This window comes from Tauraco erythrolophus, unplaced genomic scaffold, assembly GCF_009769465.1.
Source record: "Tauraco erythrolophus isolate bTauEry1 unplaced genomic scaffold, bTauEry1.pri scaffold_60_arrow_ctg1, whole genome shotgun sequence".
NCBI lineage: Eukaryota > Metazoa > Chordata > Aves > Musophagiformes > Musophagidae > Tauraco > Tauraco erythrolophus.
Window position 1 is genome coordinate 1 of NW_028238628.1, and position 18,865 is coordinate 18,865.

Below are 18,865 nucleotides of genomic sequence, written 5' to 3' on the forward strand. Positions count from 1 at the left end.
GTCGTCACGTCTTTGGTCTGCGGGGGCCAAAGGTGGGGGGTTTGCACCGCGCCGGCTGGGTTTGCACCACGCCGCGCGGCTTTGCACCATGCCAGCTGGGTTTGCACCCGCGCCGGCTGGGTTTGCACCGCACGGCACGGCTTTGCACCGTGCCAGCTGGTTTGCACCGCACCGGCTGGTTTGCACCGTGCCGGCTGGGTTTGCACCACACCGTGCAGCTTTGCACCGTGCCAGCTGGGTTTGCACCGTGCCGGCTGGGTTTGCACCACACCGTGCGGCTTTGCATCGAACCCACTGGGGTTTGCACCATCCCAACCGGTTTGCATTACACCACGTGGCTTTGCACCGCACCGCCGGGTTTGCACCGCACGGCAGAGTTTGCAACCGCGCCGGCTGGGTTTGCACCGCGCGGCTGGGTTTGCACCGTGCCGGTTGGGTTTGCACCGCGCCGGCTGGGTTTGCACCGCGCCGGCTGGGTTTGCACCGTGCCGGTTGGGTTTGCACCATGCTGGCTGGGTTTGCACCGCACCGGCCGGGTTTGCACCATGCTGGCCAGGTTTGCACCGCGCCGGCTGGGTTTGCAGCGCAGCCGGTAGTGGGGATCCCGGGGGCTCCGGGGGTGCCGTCCCCCGTACTCACCACCTGGACGCACTCCATCAGCGGCAGGCGCACCGCCTGGTTGCCCGAGAGGCTGACGACGCAGGCGGGGGTGTCGGGGGTCCCCTCCAGCAGAGCCATGACGGCTTCGACACCCATCCGGCTGCCCTGCGGCACGGGGACAGGGACGTCACCCCCCCTGGACCCCCTTTTCCGCCGGGATCGGGGCGGGAGGGAGCTGCCTACCAGGATGCGGTCGAAGGCGGAGGCGTCCCGCCGCCTGCACGTGGCCCAGGATGGTGACCGGGTGTCGTAGCCCAAACGCTTCACCACCAGCTGCAAGACAGGGACGTGCCTGGATCCGCCCCGGGCGGGCCGGGAAAAGGCCGGAATGAAACCAAAGGGGTCGCCCTCCCTGCCCTGCCCCGCTCACGCTTTGATGTCGTCGGAGGTGAGACTTTGCCGTGCTTGTCGATGGCGCCTTCGGCCACGATGATGATGTTCAGCCGCGCCGCCCACGCGGTCTGGGGGGGGAAGCCAGGGGGTGACACCGGGAACGGTATGGGGTGCCCACCGGAGCCCATCCAGCCCATCCTACCTCCGTCAGCCTCCGGCACAAGTGATCTTCCCAGTCATCCTCAGGAGGGGACTCCGGGATGAAGACCCAGTCGGCGCCGCACGCCAGGGCGGTGATGAGCGCCAGGTAGCTGGAGTGGTGAAAAAAAGGCAGTTTAGGGTTTTTTTCCCCCACTTTTTTAATCTGGAAGCGGATGCGGGTGGCAGCGCGGGGACGTACCCGCAGTGGCGACCCATCACTTCCAGCACGAAAGTCCGCTGGTGGCTGCGGGAGACACGAGTTTCACCCCACGGCGAACCGGAATGGGGTGCGGACAACCTGGGTCCCCCCGGCGCGGGGGGCACGGGGGGGTCCCCTCACCTCTGGGCCGTGGTGATGGCGTCCACGATCTCCATGATGCGGTGCAGCGCTGAGTCGGTGCCGATGGTCATGTCGGTGCCGCAGAAGTCGTTGTCGATGGAGCCCACCATGCCCGATGTTCAGGTAACTCGACCTCTTCGCCTCCTCCGCCGTGATGCCCCCTGGCACAGGGTGGGACACCCCCTTTTCCCTCTGTGTCCCCCCTCCCTCCCATAAAACCATCCCCACGGGGCCAAACGCCGGCACAAACCTCCGGCACGGAGGGAAAAAACCCACCAGTTTGTGTACAACCTCTTGGTTTTGGCGCAGACGCCCTGATTTTGGTTCAAAACCTTTTTCTTTTCACACCCGCGGAAGAAATCTTGGAGCATCCGGACGGACGGACGGACGGACACGTACCCACTTTCACCAGCTCGGCCAAGAGGCTGCTCCACTCGGCGCGGAAGGTGTCGGCACCGGTGAGGCTGCCGTCGCCGCCGATGACGCAGAGGTTGGTGATGCCACGTTTCACCAGGTTACGGGCGGCTTTCAGGCGTCCCTCGCGCGTCCGGAAATCCTGGCAGCGGGCGCTGCCGATGACCGTGCCCCCCTGCGGAACCCCCCTGGCACCCTCGTATCCGTCATCCATCCATCCCGGCTCCGGTTGCGGGTTATTTTCAGGCTTGACCCCGGTGCCGTGGCGTAAGGTTACACCGTATCCCTTCCCGACCCCCCCACCCCGTGCCGTCGGTGCACCGAGTTGGCCGCGCTCAGCCGCGCTCACCAGCTGCAGCATCATGGAGACGCTCTCCCACGTGGCCTCCTTGATGTTGTCCCCACCGTCCACCAGTCCCTGGTAGCCCTGGCATGACGGGACACACACACACCCCCCCCCCGGTGTTGGAATAACCCCCAGTAAGGTTTGGGGGGCGCTGGGAATACTGGGAGGGGGCGTTGGTCAGCACCCACCTCGTGCACGAAGTAGACTTTGGCACCGGTGTAGATGCCCACCCGCACCACGGCACGGACCGCCGCGTTCATGCCTGGGGGAGGCGGGCAGCGTCACCACGGGGACCCCCAAAGGTGGTGTTTGCCCCAGTGCTGCGCTTGGCCCCCCCAGACTCCCCCCATGCCCCCTCCCCCCCCACCCCAGCACCGGCCCCGCAGCTGCCCGGGTTATTTTTGGGTTATTTTTACCCGGGTGACATTTAGCGGCGGCGCCGCATGACACCGGGTGACAGCGCGGCGGTGGGGGGGGGCACCGAGCGGAGACCCCCGCGGGCTGGATGATGTGTGTCCCCCCCCCCACCGCTGGGTACCCCCCCATATCCCCGGGGCAGAGGACAAACTTTGGGCTGAATCCCGGCGGTTTTAGGCAATCCCAGTGCTGGCTCCGTGCCAGAGTGCTGCCGCCCCCCTTAAGCCCCCCCCCCCCCAAATTTTGGCACGGGGTACGTGCCTCAGCCCCCCCCCCCCATGCACCCCAAAACCCCCTTTAGCTCTGCCCCACGGCTCCCTCACCCCACAGCCCCCCCCCCCCCCAAGGTCACCCCCAAAACTACGACTCAAAGCCACCAAAATCCCATTTTCACCCAGTTTCTCCCCAAATTAGGCTCGACCCTGGTACACCACCCTTGCGGGGGCACCGGGGTGCCCCTTACCCTGGCGTCCCCCCCGAGGTGAGGACGGCGATGGCTTTGCCGGTGCCCAGGCTCTCGGTGTGCCGGTGTCCCGGGCGTCTGTGCCATCTCTTGGCTGGAAAAGAGGAGAATTGGGCAAAATAAAGTGGGAAGGGCGGCAAGTTCCACCCCCCCTCTCCCAGTGGCACCCGCAGACTGGCACCTGCGCTCCACCCGTCTCTAAATGGAGCCCCCGGACGGAGGGGCGGCCCCAATGGCAGCGGGGGGTGGGGAGGGCGTCCCCTCCCCGCTACGGTGGGGGGGGCATCGTGGTGCCGGTGTGTTGACTTTACCGGTGTCCGTACCGGTGCCAGTATGTCCTCCCTGCTGGCACCAGCGGGCACTGACCTGGCGCGTGCCCCCCCCGCGGGTGGGGGGGAGGAAGGTGAGGAAGAGGAGGAGGGCGGCGAGGGAGAGCGCGGCCGAGAAGAAGAGCCGGAGGCCTCGGGGGAGAGCTCAGGAATGGGCACCATCGCCCGCCCGGCGCTGGCACCGGAGCTGCTGTCAGCCGGGCGCCTGTGATGGGATCGCTGTAATGGGAATGGCTGTAATGGGATCGACTGTAATGGGATCGACTGTAATGGGATCGGCATCCGTGACGGGATCGTGTAATGGGATCGGCTGTGACTGGATCAGCTGTAATGGGATCAACTGTAATGGGATCGACTGTAATGGGATCGGCATCCCGTGATGGGATCGGCTGTAATGGGATGGCTGTAATGGGATTGGCTGTACTGGGATCGTGTGATGGGACTGGCTGTAATGGGATTGGCTGTAACAGGATCGACTGTAGGGATCGACTGTAATGGAATCGATTGTAGGGATCGGCTGTACCAGATTGGCTGTACTGGGATCAGCTATACCGGATCGGCTGTACTGGGATCGGCTGTACTGGATCAGCTGTACCGGGATCAGCTGTACCAGGATCAGCTGTACCATCAACTGTACTGGATCAGCTGTACTGGGATCGGCTGTACTGGATCAGCTGTACCGGGATCGGCTATACCGGGATCAACTGTACTGGATCAGCTGTACTGGGATCGGCTGTACTGGGATCAGCTGTACTGGATCGGCTGTACCGGATCAGCTGTACTGAGATGGGCTGTACTGGGATCAACTGTACTGGATCGGCTGTACTGGGATTGGCTGTACTGGAATCAGCTGTGCTGGGATGGGCTGTACTGGGATCAGCTGTACTGGGATCGGCTGTACTGGGATCAGCTCTACTGGGATCAGCTGTACTGAGATGGGCTGTACCGGGATGGGCTGTACCGGGATGGGCTGTACTGGGATGGGCTGTACTGGGATGGGCTGTACCGGGATGGGCTGTACTGGGATGGGCTGTACTGGGATGGGCTGCCCCACGGGCGCACGCGGCTCCACACGGGAACATCCCACGGAGCGACGCGGCCTCACAGCCCCCACGGGGTGACACCGCCCCCGGGACCCCCCGGGACCGCCACGCCGCGGGGGGCGCCCTCCTGTCCCCGCAGCCCCCTCAGCGCATGCGCATTCCCTGCCCGTCCCCCCGCCCGCTTCTCTCCGCCGTCACTTCCGGCGCCGCCGACTTTCGTTTCCGGCCGCCTCGTTGCCGGTTGCCGCCACCGAGCCCGTGAAAGGCGCGCGCGCCCTCGGGACGCTTCCGCTTCCGGTATGGCGGCGAGGCCGGACCGGGCGGGGGGGACGGCGGCGGGCGGCGGGGGGGAACCTCGGCCCGGGGCGGCGCGGGGGGGGCGCGGGAGCCGCGGCCGGTGCCGCCACCCCCACCCGCCCGCCCCGGGCGCCGCGCGGCGGCCCGTGACGTTTTTCTCCTTTTGTCCGTTTCCAGAAGGAAAACCGGCGCCGCCCGCCCGCTCCGCCGCTTCTCCTCCGCCGGGAGCTGCCGGCGGCTCCGCTGCCTCGGATGCGGCGGCGGAGCCCGTGAGGATGGAGGCCCGGCGCCGCGCGGGCCCACCGCGGCGCCGCCTGCCCGCCCGACGGCGAGGTGCGGGGGGGGGGGGGCCGGGCTGCCGCGGTCACCGGCCCCCGGTCTGGGTCTGGGGGCAGGACGGGGTTTGGGGGGGTGGGCTGGGGTTTGGGGGTGGGCTGGGGTTTGGGGGTGGGATGGGGTTTGGGGAGGGGGGGATGGGGTTTTGGGGGGCGAGGACTTCTCGTGCTCCCGTTTCCCCGTCCGTGGGGTGTCCCTGTGGGGAGGGTCCGTCAGCGCAGCGGCCCCCGAGCCCTGAATTCCAACTGGCGGGTGGTTCTGGTGGCAGCGTCTCAGTAACATGGAGCACTTATGGAATCATGGAATGGGTTGGATGGGAAGTGACCTCAAAAATCATCCAGTTCCAGCCCCCCTGCCATGGGCAGGGACACCCTCCACCACACCAGGTTGCCCAAAGCCCCATCCAACCTGGCCTGGCACACTGCCAGGGATGGGGCAGCCACAGCTTCTCTGGGCAACCTGTGCCAGTGCCTCAGCACCCTCAGAGGGAAGAATTTCTCCCTTAGATCCAACTCCTGCTGTTGGTTACTGACGAGCGCATCAAACCGACATCACATGTGAAATCCCCCCATGGGTGATGAACCCGCGCTCGGCAAACGCGTGTGTGTACCCTCACGCCATGTTTGTGTCCCCATGAGTCGCCGGCGTGGCTGGGAAGCTGATAATTTTTGCCCTGTAACAAGCTGGAATCAGCGTTGGGTTTTTGTCTTAATAGACTGGGAGGGTTGGGGCTGTTCAGCCTGGAGAAGAGAAGGCTCTGGGAGACCTTCCAGCACCTCCCAGTACCTAAATGGGCTACAGGAAAGCTGGAGAGGGGCTTTGGACGGGTGTGGAGTGACAGGACACGGGGTGATGGCTTTAAACTGGAAGAGGGGATTTTGATGGGATCTAAGGAAAATTCTTCCCTCTGAGGGTGCAGAGGCACTGGCACAGGGTGCCCAGAGAAGCTGTGGCTGCCCCATCCCTGGCAGTGTGCCAGGCCAGGCTGGATGGGGCTTGGAGCAACCTGGTGTAGTGGAGGGTGTCCCTGCCCATGGCAGGGGGGTTGGAACTGGGTGATCTCTGAGGTCCCTTCCAACCCAACCCATTCCATGATTCCATAATAAAACCACCAGTGTGCCCAGCAGAGCGGAGTTCAGGCAGGAATGGGAGATCACGTGGTGCTTTGGCCATGTTGCCGGACCAGCCCCAGTGTGTCGTTACACCAGCCTGCTTCACCAGTTGCTGGTTTAATGGTGTGGCCGGGGAGGAGCTGCGGTTTCACACCGCCCGCCGGGTTTAAGGTGGAGCTGTGCTGTCTCCTGACCAAAAGCCCGTCTCTCCGCGCAGTTTTTTCCCAGCAAGATCAGTGGTTTCGCTTGCCCGCCGGAAACGCGTCCTGCGCCCTCAACTACAGCCCGGGTAAGCTGGTGTTTCCCCCCGGAGCACGGATTTTGGCTGATCCCTTCCCCCAGCAGCTTGGGAAGGAAGATGTGGCTCTTTATTGACTGTGTCTCTCCCCTGCAGAACTCCCCACCCCGGAGAGCTACCGGGCGGTGGGGGAGCCTCGAGCCTTCGGCGCCGGTGCCAACGGGCAGTGGAGGGGGGGTTCCCACGCTGGGCACCCCGCAGAAGCCGAGGGTGAGCCGAGTTCTTACCTGGAAGCTCGGAAAAACCCAAGGTGAGTCGAGCTGCCCTCCCTGCCGAGCCCTGTGGGGGCTTCAGGGGGGGATTTTCCCCACACTGGTGTCGATCCGGAGGGAATTAAGGGTGGGAATAGTTGTGTAGCTCGAGGTTGGCCACGTCCATCGGTGCCATGTGGTGTTTGTAAACCTCCCTCGGGCCAAGGTGCTGCGTAAAGGGTGTGAGCTCAGGTTTTGGGAGGGTGTGGGGTGGTGTAACCTGCCTCTGTGGTGTAACAGATCGCTTCGGAGTGCTGGGATGGGAGCGGGAACACCGTTACACCACTGGGAAACTGGGGGAAACAGCATGTCGCCGTTTGGCGATGAAAACGTGCTGGTTAGTGCATGTGGTGCTGGGTGCAGGAGCTGGTTTTGCAGCTGGTGTAAACTGGTGTTGCTCCACACTTTCTGGACCGGGTCAAGTCTTTTTGCTCCTGAAAATCCCCGCAGTATCCAACGTTTGTTTGCAAACAGGGGAAAATTCCATTTCAATGGGAGAAACTCCACATTGATGGTGTATTTTGTTTTTATGGGCTGTTAGGCGAGCCGGAGCGGGGAGGAGCGAGTGAGGGAGGCGTCTGCTGCCAGGGATAAATAAAATCCACCAGGAGCGGGGTCACCGGGAGAGGCTCAGCCATTTTGTGGTGCCGGGATGGAAGCGGGAGCTGGTGGATCTGGCGGGAAGGTCTGGGCAGGGGTTGCCAGGCTGTGGCTCCTCGGCCTCGCAGTGCCACCTGCCGGCGTCCGCTTGGCACAGGCCTCGGAGCGGCTTCGGATCGAGCGGATGGAGAGCCAGCAGCTTCCAGGTGGTTCTTAAAACGTGGGTGAAACAGTAATTCCCAATCATGGTTGGGCAGCCCGTTCTTGGCTGGGTTTGGGGATGGGGGAGAAGGAGATTACGGACTCAAACAAGCCTGAAATCGAATAAAAATCAAATAAAAGCGTTTCTTTTTCTCTCCTGGCAGCGGGACGTCCAACAGTTTTGGTGGAAAATCGAACCACCACTGCCATGCGTCGGCTTTTCCCATCAAACCCGCTCCGAGTCCTTCCTGGAGCGGTCCGTGTCGCCGCAGCCTCCTCAGCCCCAAGAAAACTCCCCGGTTCGTCAGCACGGCGGAAGAGGTAAAGGACAGGCCGGGAGACCGTTTGGTGGGTGGGTTTTTCTGAGGATCTCCTCAGGAGACCTTTAGGAGTCCTCCAGTTGGATCTGACCAACTGTCTGGAGCTGGATTTGCTCCTTCTGCCGGGTGGAAGCTGCCTCAGCTCTGCTCAGGGTCACTCTCCGACTGCGGTTGGTCTGGTCAAGGCTGATGGTTGAACTTTCCAAGACCCCTGTCTGTGCTTGCGCCCATAAAATCTCCGCTTCCATGCGTATCCGCTCACAATTCCTGGTGTCTGTGTTGGAATCATGTTGGTTGGACATATCTGCTTGTTTCCCCGCAGACTGTTCGGGAGGAAGAGCGCGAGATCTACAGGCAGTTGCTCCAGATGGTCACAGGAAAACAGTTTTCCACTTCCAAGCCCTCTTCGCTGTTCCCCTTCCATCTGTGAGTGTGTAAAATGCTCCTCCTCAGCCAACACACCGCGGTGGTTCGCTGGGAACTTCCTTCCTGTTGTTCCTAGGTCCAGGTGTTCAAATTCCAGCAAAACAGTCGTGAAGGAAACTCCCAGCAAGAACTCGAAGCTGTTTGAAGCTCACGGCATCGCACCAGCCAGTCCAGCAACCAGCATCCTCGGAGCACGGGAGCAGCCGTCGCGCAAACCGTCGCTCTACTCTGCCCCCAGTTACCCCTCCAGCATCTTTGAATCCAGTAACTCCACAGCCCAGCACCAGCAAGAAGATCTACCAGCATCAAATACGCAGTCTGAAGGTAAAAAACCTCCAGCTGAACTCAAACAGAACCCAAAAGGAAAATCCCAAAACCTCTAATCAACTTAAATGTGTGGAGCAAGCCCGTTTTTTCCCTTTCTGTCTGGATTTGGGGTCCTCCAGCACTCGTGGAAGTGGGTAGTAATGGTGAGGAGAACAATATTCCATAAACTTTCCTCTCTTTAGGGTCGGACTCTGTCATTTGCTCAAGGTAAAGGATTCCAGAACTCCAGCACCGAGGTAAGAGGCTTTCAGGTGGTACCTGGAGGGAGGGTGGGTTGCACCGGCTTTAATTCCACGGAAAGGTGGGAATGCGGAGCGCCGGTGGCTTTCTGGGCGTCTGGAGAAGAGAGCAGAGTTTGCTGTAGTCACGGGAACTCGTGTGATGAATCAAACCCCTTTCCTGAGAGCCGGCTGCGGATCGCTCTGGATAATTCCCCCAAATCCCTTTTCAGGGAATTCCTTCCTTTCCACGTGAAGGAGAACACTACACCTGTCCTTTCTCCCCTTTTCCAGCCTCCCGTTCTTCCAGGCGGAGCTGTGGATCAAAGAACTGTAAGTTCAGGTTTTCTGCCCCGTTTTCCCGTCGCGAGCGGAAACGGAACGCTGATTTGTTCGCGCAAACTCTGCTTCCCAGGACCAGCGTCTACGATTCCCGAGCTCGGGAGAGGTGGCGGCAGATCGAGGAGCAGAAGGCTCTGGCCTTACAGCTGCAAAGCCAGGTAGCAGCAATTCCCGACGGAGCGCTCTCGGCGGGCCCAAGCGTTAAACCACGGAATAGAAAGGAACTTGGAAATGGGGAAAAATGACAAAAATCCACTCCTTGGGGGGTTCTGGTGTCTTTGTTGCATCCTCTTCCCTTGGCAAGGGCTCTTGGAGCGTCGCTGCCAGGGTCAACACTCCCCTTCCGTGCCCAGTGCTGGTCTTCGGGATGTAGCTCCCCTGGAAGCCCCGGAGAGGCGGCTCCCGTGGGCACCAACCTAATCAAAGGTCTCTCCTTCAGCGGTTGCAGGAACAGGAAACACTCCGTGCAGGATCTGGTGGATTTAAATCTCCGAGTACCCCCTTGAGAAGGAGATTCCTGTCACGGTGGTCCCAGAAGAGAAGGAGGATGCAAGTCGGCTGACGGCGAAGAGGAGTCCCCGAAATCACCGAGGTGACACGCTGCTTGGATCTGGTGTCCACAAACAGATGGAAACACGGATGTGATTCCCTGACGTCCGTGCACAGAAACAGCTCTTCCCTTTTGGTCCTCCGAGGAGCAAAAAGGATCAAGCTGGCTTTGAATCCCGCCTTTGCAAGGGGAATAGCAGGAGCTCTCTGTGTCCTCCTGTAGGAAAGGAAAAGGAAATAAAGAACGTGTCCGAGGCGGGGAACCAGGACGAGGTCCTCAGCGAAGCTTTTCGGTTACGATCACTCGGAAGGACATTCAGACCCTCAATAACCTGAACTGGCTCAACGATGAGGTGAGGGGTCTTCCTTGGGCCAAGAAAATGGTTTTCTTGGACAATGGGAAGTAGGTCGGAGCGAACAAACGCTCTGCCTTCTCCGTGCTGAAGGAAATCCGAGAGCCAACAGTGGGTGCGGGCTGTGGTTTGCGCTCCGGAGCGGCGAATCTCAGGAGAACCCCTGGGCTAGACCAGGCAAGTGAAGAAGAAATAATATTGGGAGGAGTGGGACATGACCTTGGGACATGATAAGGGCCCAAAAAAAAGGTAATTTTTAAATATCAAAGACTGCATTCCTCAATCTTTCTGGATTTTTTGATGGTTTTTAAGGCTGTGGAGCTGTTGTAAATCCCCTGGAGACAGATTTTCAGAGGGACCAGTGGGGGCAAAACCAGTTTCTCACCTAAATTTTCACAGGGGCGGAGCGCCTTGTGCAGAAGTGTCCGCACTAAACACATCCTGGATGCTTTTTCTTCTTTCCCAGATCATCAATTTCTACATGAATTTGCTGATGGAGCGGAGCAAAGAGAAGGGTTTTGCCGGCAGTTCACAGCCTTCAATACTTTCTTCTTCACCAAATTAAAACGGCGGGGTACCAGGCTGTGAAACGGTGGACGAAAAAGTGGATATCTTCTCCGTGGATCTCCTCCTGGTGCCCATTCACCTGGGAGTGCACTGGTGCCTGGCAGTGAGTGCTTTGGTTATTCGCAGTGGGGCACAACCGGAGCAGGTGATCCCATAAAAAATTCCCCGGCTCTCGAGCGATGCACTTTTTCAGGTTGTTGACGTGGGGGAAAAATTGGTGTTTGTGGCTAAAATCAAAGTCTAGAGTGAGTTAAAAGGTAGCTGCAACTTTTTTGTGCTGTTTTAGTCTTTAAAAAGGAAAAAAAAAAAAATCCAAGGAGCTGTGGAAGGTCACGTTAGGCTCACGTATTCTCCGGAGAAAGATCTCGTTTCCACTTTCCCACAAACTCACCTTTAGAGACGTTGCCACGGGATCGTTTTGGAGAGATTTAGAGGGCAGATAGTGCCCAGCTTCTCCACCTCCTGCCCCTGGTTTGTTCCGTTCCCCCTCTTGGCTGCCGGCGCCGCGCGCTAACGGATCGCGGGTGGCTGCGTCACCCTCCGGAGCTCGGACCTCCGCGGAGGCTTGTTGAACCGCCCGGAAAGGTGGTGTGGAAGTGGGACGTGGGGGCCCTGAGATGGGACTGTGGGGCCCCGAGAAAACACCGGGGGGGGGGGTTCCTGTCTTGAACTGCTTGGTTGTGCACACACCAGGTGGAGCAAAGCCTCCGTGAACCTGTCTGTGTTTAGGATAAGGATAATAAGGATAACGGAACGCGCTCGGGTTGGGCTCCATGTAGAGGTTCAAATGCTTAAATATCCGGCAGCGAGGGCGGATTTTGGAGTGGACATGTTGGAAGTCCTCCGAAATCCTTCTCTGCTGGGAAATCATAGAATCATGGAAGTGGGTTGGGTTGGAAGGGACCTCAAAGATCACCCAGTTCCAACCCCCCTGCCATGGGCAGGGACACCCTCCACCACACCAGGTTGCTCCAAGGCCCCATCCAACCTGGCCTGGCACACTGCCAGGGATGGGGCAGCCACAGCTTCTCTGGGCAACCTGTGCCAGTGCCTCAGCACCCTCAGAGGGAGAATTTCTTCCTTAGTATCCCATGGAAAATCTCCCCTCTTCCAGTTTAAAGCCATCACCCCGTGTCCTGTCACTCCATGCCTGTGTCCAAAGCCCCTCTCCAGCTTTCCTGTAGCCCCTTTAGGTACTGGGAGGTGCTGGAAGATCACCCCGGAGCCTTCTCTTCTCCAGACTCTAAACTTGCTTCCCTCCAGCACGTGTCCTGGCAAGGAGATGAGCTCCTTGTGTTATTCACGGATCTCTCCTTGTGCAGGTCGTCGACTTCAGGAAAAAAACCATCACCTACTACGACTCCATGGGCGGGATAAACAGCGAAGCCTGCAGGATACTGTTGTGAGTAGCACTTGTTTGAGTCGTGCCCGTTGAAAAACCAGACAGCTGCTTCTCTCCCTCCGGAAGCGACAACCCTTCCGTGGGAGCAGCCCCTTTCGGTCCCGAGAGGAAGATGCAGAGGAACGTCCCGGTTTTCGCACCTCGAGTCTCACCGCTGACGCGATTCCAAAGCTGGTCTGTGAGAGTCCTGAGCTGGTGGCCTGTCTTCTCCTCCCAGAAGATCTCTCAGTGAGACCTTTGTGGGTGTAGGCAGGTTTCATCCCGTTCTGTTGAGGCTTTATCAGCCTTAGAGTCTCCGTGGGCATCATCTTGAGGAGGAAAACAGCTTCTCAGACCCTGAGGGATGGGGGTCCTTCCCTCCTACTGCAGCTACTTGAAGACATGGCACCTTCTGGCCTCTTCCAGGTGGGAGCTTCTCCTGCCTGTGGCAAAGCTCCAGCGCAGTAGCTCGGCCCCTTGTTTGGAGAAGGAGGTTCCGGAGAGCGCTGATGGCATCCATAGGGCACGGAGTGCCCGCTGCATCAGGCCGTGGGTAGAGGTCTCCATGGGTCTCCTCCTGTGAGCTCCAGCACGCCGTGCCGTGCTCCCAGGCCAGAGCTGGGTGAAAGTTGTTCTTCCTGGGCTCGGGACTGCGGAGGAGGGCTCGGTTTCCCATCCTGAGCCATGCTCCGGGCGGGAGCGGAGCTGGCTGCCTGCTCCCCGCCGCTCCTCGTAGAAAGAGGTGCTTGCGTGTCAAATCCAGAACTGGTTTCCTGTATATGCAGGTGTTCCTGCATGGAATGATTGAAAACGAGCTCCTCTCCGGGTGGGATTGAGGAAGGCCCTTCCCGAGGTCCCTGGTCACGTAGGGCTGTGAGCCCTGCTCCGAATCGGGCTGCAAAGGGATTCCCAGCACAGTCGCTCTGACGCCGACCCTGGGTCGGTTCAGTTTCTCCTCTCGGCTCCGACGCTGCCTCGGGAATACGATCCCGAGTCTTGTGGCATGAGGTCGAGTCTGTCAGCGGAGGCATCGCTCATCCAGTCCAGGAATGTGGATAATGATAAAAGGAGACAGCAGGCAAATGCCATTTCCACCCCGTTTAGCACCATCCTTCTGCTGCCTGCCGCGCCGGCTTTGTTAAATAACTGTAAAAATAGTCATTTCCCTTTTCCACTCGGTTCCGTGGTGTTGGTTTAAAGGAAGGAAAGGGAAAGGAAAAGTATAAAACCTTTGGAAACGGCTCAGAGCAGCGTCTCTTAGTGTCACGGTGTGGCTGTGCCTCTGTGTCCGGGAATGGTGCGAACTGGGCTGCCGTGGGGCAGGAATGGCCTGGGGGGAAACCAGTTCCTTCCATTCCAAGGAAGAAGGCACGGATGTCTGGTGAAGGCCAAGCACCTGGGAGGTGAGAGCAGGACCTGGGAGTCCTGCCCGTGGTTCGGTCACAGGGTTCTGGGATGAGGGAGCAGGTCCCCAAACTGGTGGTAGAGAGTAGCAGAGGGTGCAAGGTGTTCCAGCCGTGCAGGGCGAGCGGTGGAGCCGGGATTTCAGGTCACTGTTGCCCTGGACGTAATTGTTTTCCCTCTGTTTCCTTTTAGGAGGCTTTTTATTGGTTGAATGCAGTGGGAGGATCACACCGGGAAGAAGGGACGGAGGTCCTATTCATGGTTAGTGACCCTTTCGTGCTTTCAATCTTTAGAGCTTCCTAAAGGTGCTGAGCGTTGTGCCCTTAGCCCAGGCTTGACGAGGAGGGAAACTGAGGCACAGGGAAAGTGACTGATGAAATACAAGGGCCGCTGGCCAGGCCAGGGGTGAGTAGGGACCGCAGATGTTCAGGGTTTGGTGGCTGCAGTGCTTCGTGTCGCCGTCGGGGCTGTCCGCGACGTGGGGGTGAGAGCTGGAGAGGGTTGTGAGAAAAGCTGCCTCCAGGACTCGCTGTGCTGGAAGGGCCTGTGTTTTGGAGAGGACATAAACCAACCCGTTAAAATTCCTGCAAAAAACTTGATTCTAGTGCAGCAAGGCTGGAGGAGAGGGTGCAACGAAGCGACTCGCGCCCGTGAAATATCCTCGTCTGCCGCCGGCAGCGGCGGCTCGCGACGCTCGCCGTCACGCCGCCATCCCTGTGCCGGAGCAGATTCCAGCACTGTGCCTCCGGAGCAGATTCCAGCAGTTTCCCTGAGGGACCTGCTCAGCTTTTAGGGGGTGTGTAAGCACTGCAGAGGGCAAGAATCCCCTTTTCAGATTGAGGAAGATGAGGTGAAAAGCCCGCGGTGCTTGGAGGGGCGTCCCAGGCATTGTTTGGGTTCGATTTTGGCGTGTAATTCCGCTTAAAATTCCCGTGGCAGACTTTTCTCCTTGAGGTCCTGACAAAGCTCATGAAGTTCTGCCTCCCGAAGCTGTTGTGTGATTCGAAGCCGAGGCGTTTTCTTCCAGTCTCCTCCAGGAAGGTGCTTCATGCTCTTACCCAGTGGGACCAGTGCTGTTTCTTACACGCCGTGTCTGGTTTTTGCTGGTCTCCGCGCGCAGGTAGATTTCCTTTGGGAAACCACACAGGTGATGGTCACAGTTCCTGTGACCCACACGTGGTGGGTTTATTTCATCACTCTTCTGGAAAACAGCTCCACGTTTCCTGGCTGCTGCGTGCGGGTGGCAGTCACTGGTAAAACTGGATGTTCCGAAGTTCCCCCCGTCGCTCATTCACTCCGCACTGGGTGAACTTACTGGTTTTCTTCCCTGTCTGCCAGCTGAGTCTGGTGCTTGGATCCTGCCTCCGCTCCGTATGTGCAAGCCTGATCCATACTGGGAGTTTCCTCCCAGTTCCTTGCGTGGTGCATCCTTTTCTTTATCCGCACGGCTCCGCTCGCCGTCTCCAGCGTGCGGAACGCAGTGGGCCGTGTGCTGCTGCTCTTTTTTTAGCTGAGGATCCAAGTGGGGTTCTGTAGGAGGCAGTATTGCCAGGATTTTTTTTTTATTGCAATTGGAATGAGGCCGTTAATTAAATTAAATTATTAAATGTTTTCCCCACGGTCGTGGTGTGGTGCAGATAGTCTGCCTCCTTTCCTCCTGCTGCTGTCCTGGGGGCTCAGCTCACCCTTGTTGGAACTCGCGAGGAATTTCTGCTCCGTGCGTTAGGTTTTGATTTGGAGAATGAGACACGGAGACTTCTCGTGCTCAGGGAATGTTTTTTTTCTTGGGAGATTTTCCCCCCTGCTGGTCTGGTCTTGTCCAAACTGCAGCTGAGTCAAAGCAGCCAAGCGGAGAACTTCCCGGGAGCAGATCGCAGCCAGCAGCCCCTGGGCTGCGAGAACCGGGGCCGGGAGCGTGTGTCCAGCTAATGAGACGGATAGAAAATGCTTGTCTGGACCTGATCCAGTTGCCAGAGAGGGTGAAGTCCCCTCCTGGACACTCCTAAAATCCAGCAAAACCCATTTCTGGCTGTTTTCATAGAATCATAGAATGGTTCGGGCTGGAAGGGACCTTCAAAGGTCATCTAGTCCAACCCCCCTGCAAGGAACAGGGATATCTCCAACTAGATCAGGTTGCTCAGGGCCTCGTCCAACCTGGCCTTGAACGTCTCCAGGGATGGAGCCATCCACCACCTCTCTGGGCACCTGTTTTCTGCAGACACGATGGCAGTGTCTGCGTTCAGAGGTGCTTGGGGGGTTCTGCTGCCCCTTGGAGCGCTTGGTTCAGCGCCCGCCGGGTGCTTCAGGGGCTCTTCAGCCCAGGAGAGTTTTCCTTGAGAAAGTTCTTTAAATTAGGATAGAGGAAAGTTCCCTGACTGGCACCAGGGCAGTGAGTTCGACCCTACGTCTTTGGGACGCGTCTGCGGGTGGCGTCGCCCCCCTCCTCCCGTGGCGTTCCGGCGTTTCACCAGCGGCGAGATGGGATTTGGCCAGCCTTTGTGGATCAGATTTCCAAAGATGGCACATCTCCCCGCCTTGGCCGCCAGACCTGCCTCGCTCGCCGTGCCAGGTGCTCTCTTGACCCCCCCTCCGTTGAGCCAGCAGCGTCTAATCCCTTTGCTTTTCCTTTCCAAACTTTCTGGTCGCAGCCACAACAGTTAGAAGGGCTCCTCGGGCTGTTTTGGGAAGATGCCAAACGTGGAAGAGATGGTTTCTGTAGATCTTCCGGGTCCTTTTGGTGACCGAGATGAACAGAGGGTGTCTGCCAAGCTGAATGCCACTTCGTGACGCTGGCAGCCAACAGAGAGGGACTTCTAATCATGTCCTGGACCCATCACCTCATCTCCCTGGGGCTCCCTCTGGTCCACCTTTGTGTCCATGTCTTCCTGAGCCCCCCTTCCCGTGCTCCCCAGTGAAGGGAGCGGTTCAAGGTGTTCATATCCGCAAGGAAAACGTGTGGCAGGTGCTTGGGTGTCCTTCAGGCACAGTCTTGGTAGAATTTCTAGACTTTTTCAAGGAGACAGGGGAAACAAAAAAACCACTTTTCTATTCTTCCAGTGGTATAATTTAGGCCAAACTGGTGGAAGCCTCTCTGGGCAGAGGAGATGGGCTGGTACCTGTGAGCTTTCCTTGTTCCCCAGTTCTAGGAACTGGAATGGGACTGGTTCTGCAGCTCTGCTGGAGAGTGTTTGACATCCCACCCCTGCCATGCCTGCCTCCTTCTCCCACTTGTGCTCCCCCCTTGACTCAATCCCTGTAGAAACATCTCGGAGAGGGCTGTGGTGTGGCTTTTCCCGGTGCTGCCGCCCCTCCATCCCCAAACCTCGGACGTTGTTTGAGAAAATCAGGATCATCTTCCCTAGTTTGCCTCTCCTTGAGAGCACTTGTCTGGCTTCTCTGCTGTGCTAAGAAGAAATCCCAGTCAAGAGTGGAAGGGAAACCTGGGACAAGAGCTCCAGGAGAACATCTACCAGTGAGCTGAACCCACCACCAGCCTGGAGAGGAGCTCCGTGGTGGGTTTTTTTGACGCTTTACACGCAGCGTGGTGTTCCAGAGCTGCTGGGATGCTGCTCAGGTGGTGACAACTTTGCTCCTGTCTACCTTCATGCCAAGTGAGATGTTCAGATGACAAGAGGCACCAGGATGCTGTCGGAGATGGAGCATCAGCATTCCGGTCTTCCCTCACCGCTCCGCTTGCCGGAGCCTGTTGAGGCGGCCGCGTGGCAGCCGGGCCTTTCCTCTGCCCTGAGTCGCTCTCCGATGAATAGATTTTTTTTTTCTTGCTGGTTTATTTGTGGTGTTGACTCTCTGCTTGGCAGGTACTTTTTTTGGATGAGTTTTTCGGTTCTCCTCGGTCCTTTTGACGGCCTCAAAGCCTGGCTCTGCAGAGCCCTTTTTAAACCGGCGTATCCCGAGACAAAAATATTGGACTTCCATTTTTGTGTTAATTCTGCAAACACGGCAGAGAACATCTTTGGGCAAACTGGCCTGTGGGGTACTGGCTGCTTTCCCCAGTCCCTCCAGTAAGCTTCCTTGTTCTCTTCCTCCAGGCAATACTTGAAACAGGAAAGCCTTGACAAGAAACGGAAGGAATTTGACACTAATGGCTGGTCGCTGCTGAGTAAGAGGAGTCAGGTGGGTTTGGAGAAGGGTCTCCTGGTGCCCACTTTTGGCCCTAATGCCCCTTTCCTGGCAGGTTTTTGTGGTGACTGGCAGGGGTGGACAAATCCCAGCTCTTTGGTGGCAGACTGCTCTCCTGCAGATGCCCATCCAGCCCTCCGTGGAGGTCGGGCGGTTTTCCTGAGCCAGCGGTGCCCCGGTGCCACCTTGGTTCTTGCTGCCCACCCTCTTGTCTTCATCTCCCCTTCCTCACACTGGCATGTGCCCGCCCGTGCAGGGAGAAGTCCTTTCCTTGAAGCTCTTCATCTTTAGGAGGTGGGAAGTGGGGGTTGGCTCCTCCGGAAGCCGTTTCCTCTGGAGCTGACGTTGGGATTTGTGTCCTTTCCTCGAAGGAGATCCCGCAGCAGATGACCGGCAGCGACTGCGGCATGTTCGCCTGCAAATACGCCGACTGCATCACCAAAGACAAACCCATCACTTCACCCAGGTAGTGCCCACCCCGCTGTGCCCCTCGTGCAGACGGGCACGTGGCACTGAACACATATTCCCCCCTTCCCTGCGGATTCCAAGTGCCCCCAGCCCACGGCGGGATCGTGCCGCCGCTCCTCGGGGCAGAGCTGGCACCGAGGCATCGTGGTGGCTCTTCACCATCCTTGGGTCTCCTGTGGGACCCAAATCCATGGGATGCGTCACCGATGAATGAAGCTCCCAGCCCCATAACGGGACCCGCTGGTAAAAAAGTGAAAGTGGGACGTCGTAGCCCGAATCCCAGGGAATTTCGGCGTTCCTTAACGCTGTCAGCCTCCCTGGAATATCCCGTGCGTGAATATTTTCCTTCTAATTGTTAGAAACTAGGACCAGAGCCACGTTATTGCCCAAATCTCACCCGCTATGCTGTTTTCCATAATGGAAGGTGAATTTTTCCCCTAAAAAAGGGGGGGAAAAGCTTTTTTGGAAGTGGAAGCCGCGTTGATGGACGTTTTCCTCTCTCCTCTCTCCCACAGCAACACATGCCCTATTTCCGCAAGCGGATGGCCTGGAGATCCTCCACCGCAAGCTCTTGTGATGCCGCCGTGCCGAGCGCCGCTTCCCGCCAGGTCGGAGCAGAGTGCCCGGATGTGCCCGGGCGTGCCAGGGCTGCGGCAGAGACAGCGCCAACGAGCTGTGTGCCATGGTTTGATAAACCCACCCGCGGGCCAGCGCGCAATAGAAATGGCC

The 18,865-nt window shown here is 58.7% G+C and overlaps 2 protein-coding genes across 2 annotated transcripts; one reads left to right on the forward strand and one right to left on the reverse strand.

Moving 5' to 3' along the window:
• Window positions 1-8: 8 nt before the first annotated feature.
• PFKM (phosphofructokinase, muscle) lies at window positions 9-2,554 on the reverse strand (the record flags this gene model as incomplete). The annotated part of the gene is given in 11 exon segments (XM_086630920.1): window positions 9-17; window positions 640-765; window positions 844-952; window positions 1,033-1,121; window positions 1,196-1,304; window positions 1,394-1,438; window positions 1,535-1,648; window positions 1,650-1,695; window positions 1,934-2,123; window positions 2,298-2,375; window positions 2,483-2,554. Coding segments are annotated over 11 exon segments (987 nt in total), but the record flags the coding sequence as incomplete, so codon positions are not given.
• Window positions 2,555-5,118: 2,564 nt separating this feature from the next.
• Window positions 5,119-18,865, forward strand: SENP1 (SUMO specific peptidase 1). The gene is given in 23 exon segments (XM_086630925.1): window positions 5,119-5,176; window positions 6,509-6,580; window positions 6,686-6,839; window positions 7,806-7,962; window positions 8,284-8,387; window positions 8,464-8,711; window positions 8,897-8,908; window positions 8,911-8,950; window positions 9,227-9,265; window positions 9,348-9,432; window positions 9,714-9,725; window positions 9,727-9,771; window positions 9,773-9,866; window positions 10,047-10,115; window positions 10,118-10,176; window positions 10,643-10,693; window positions 10,695-10,779; window positions 10,782-10,846; window positions 12,066-12,145; window positions 17,578-17,662; window positions 18,040-18,127; window positions 18,644-18,685; window positions 18,688-18,865. Coding segments are annotated over 23 exon segments (1,770 nt in total). The 3' UTR covers window positions 18,714-18,865.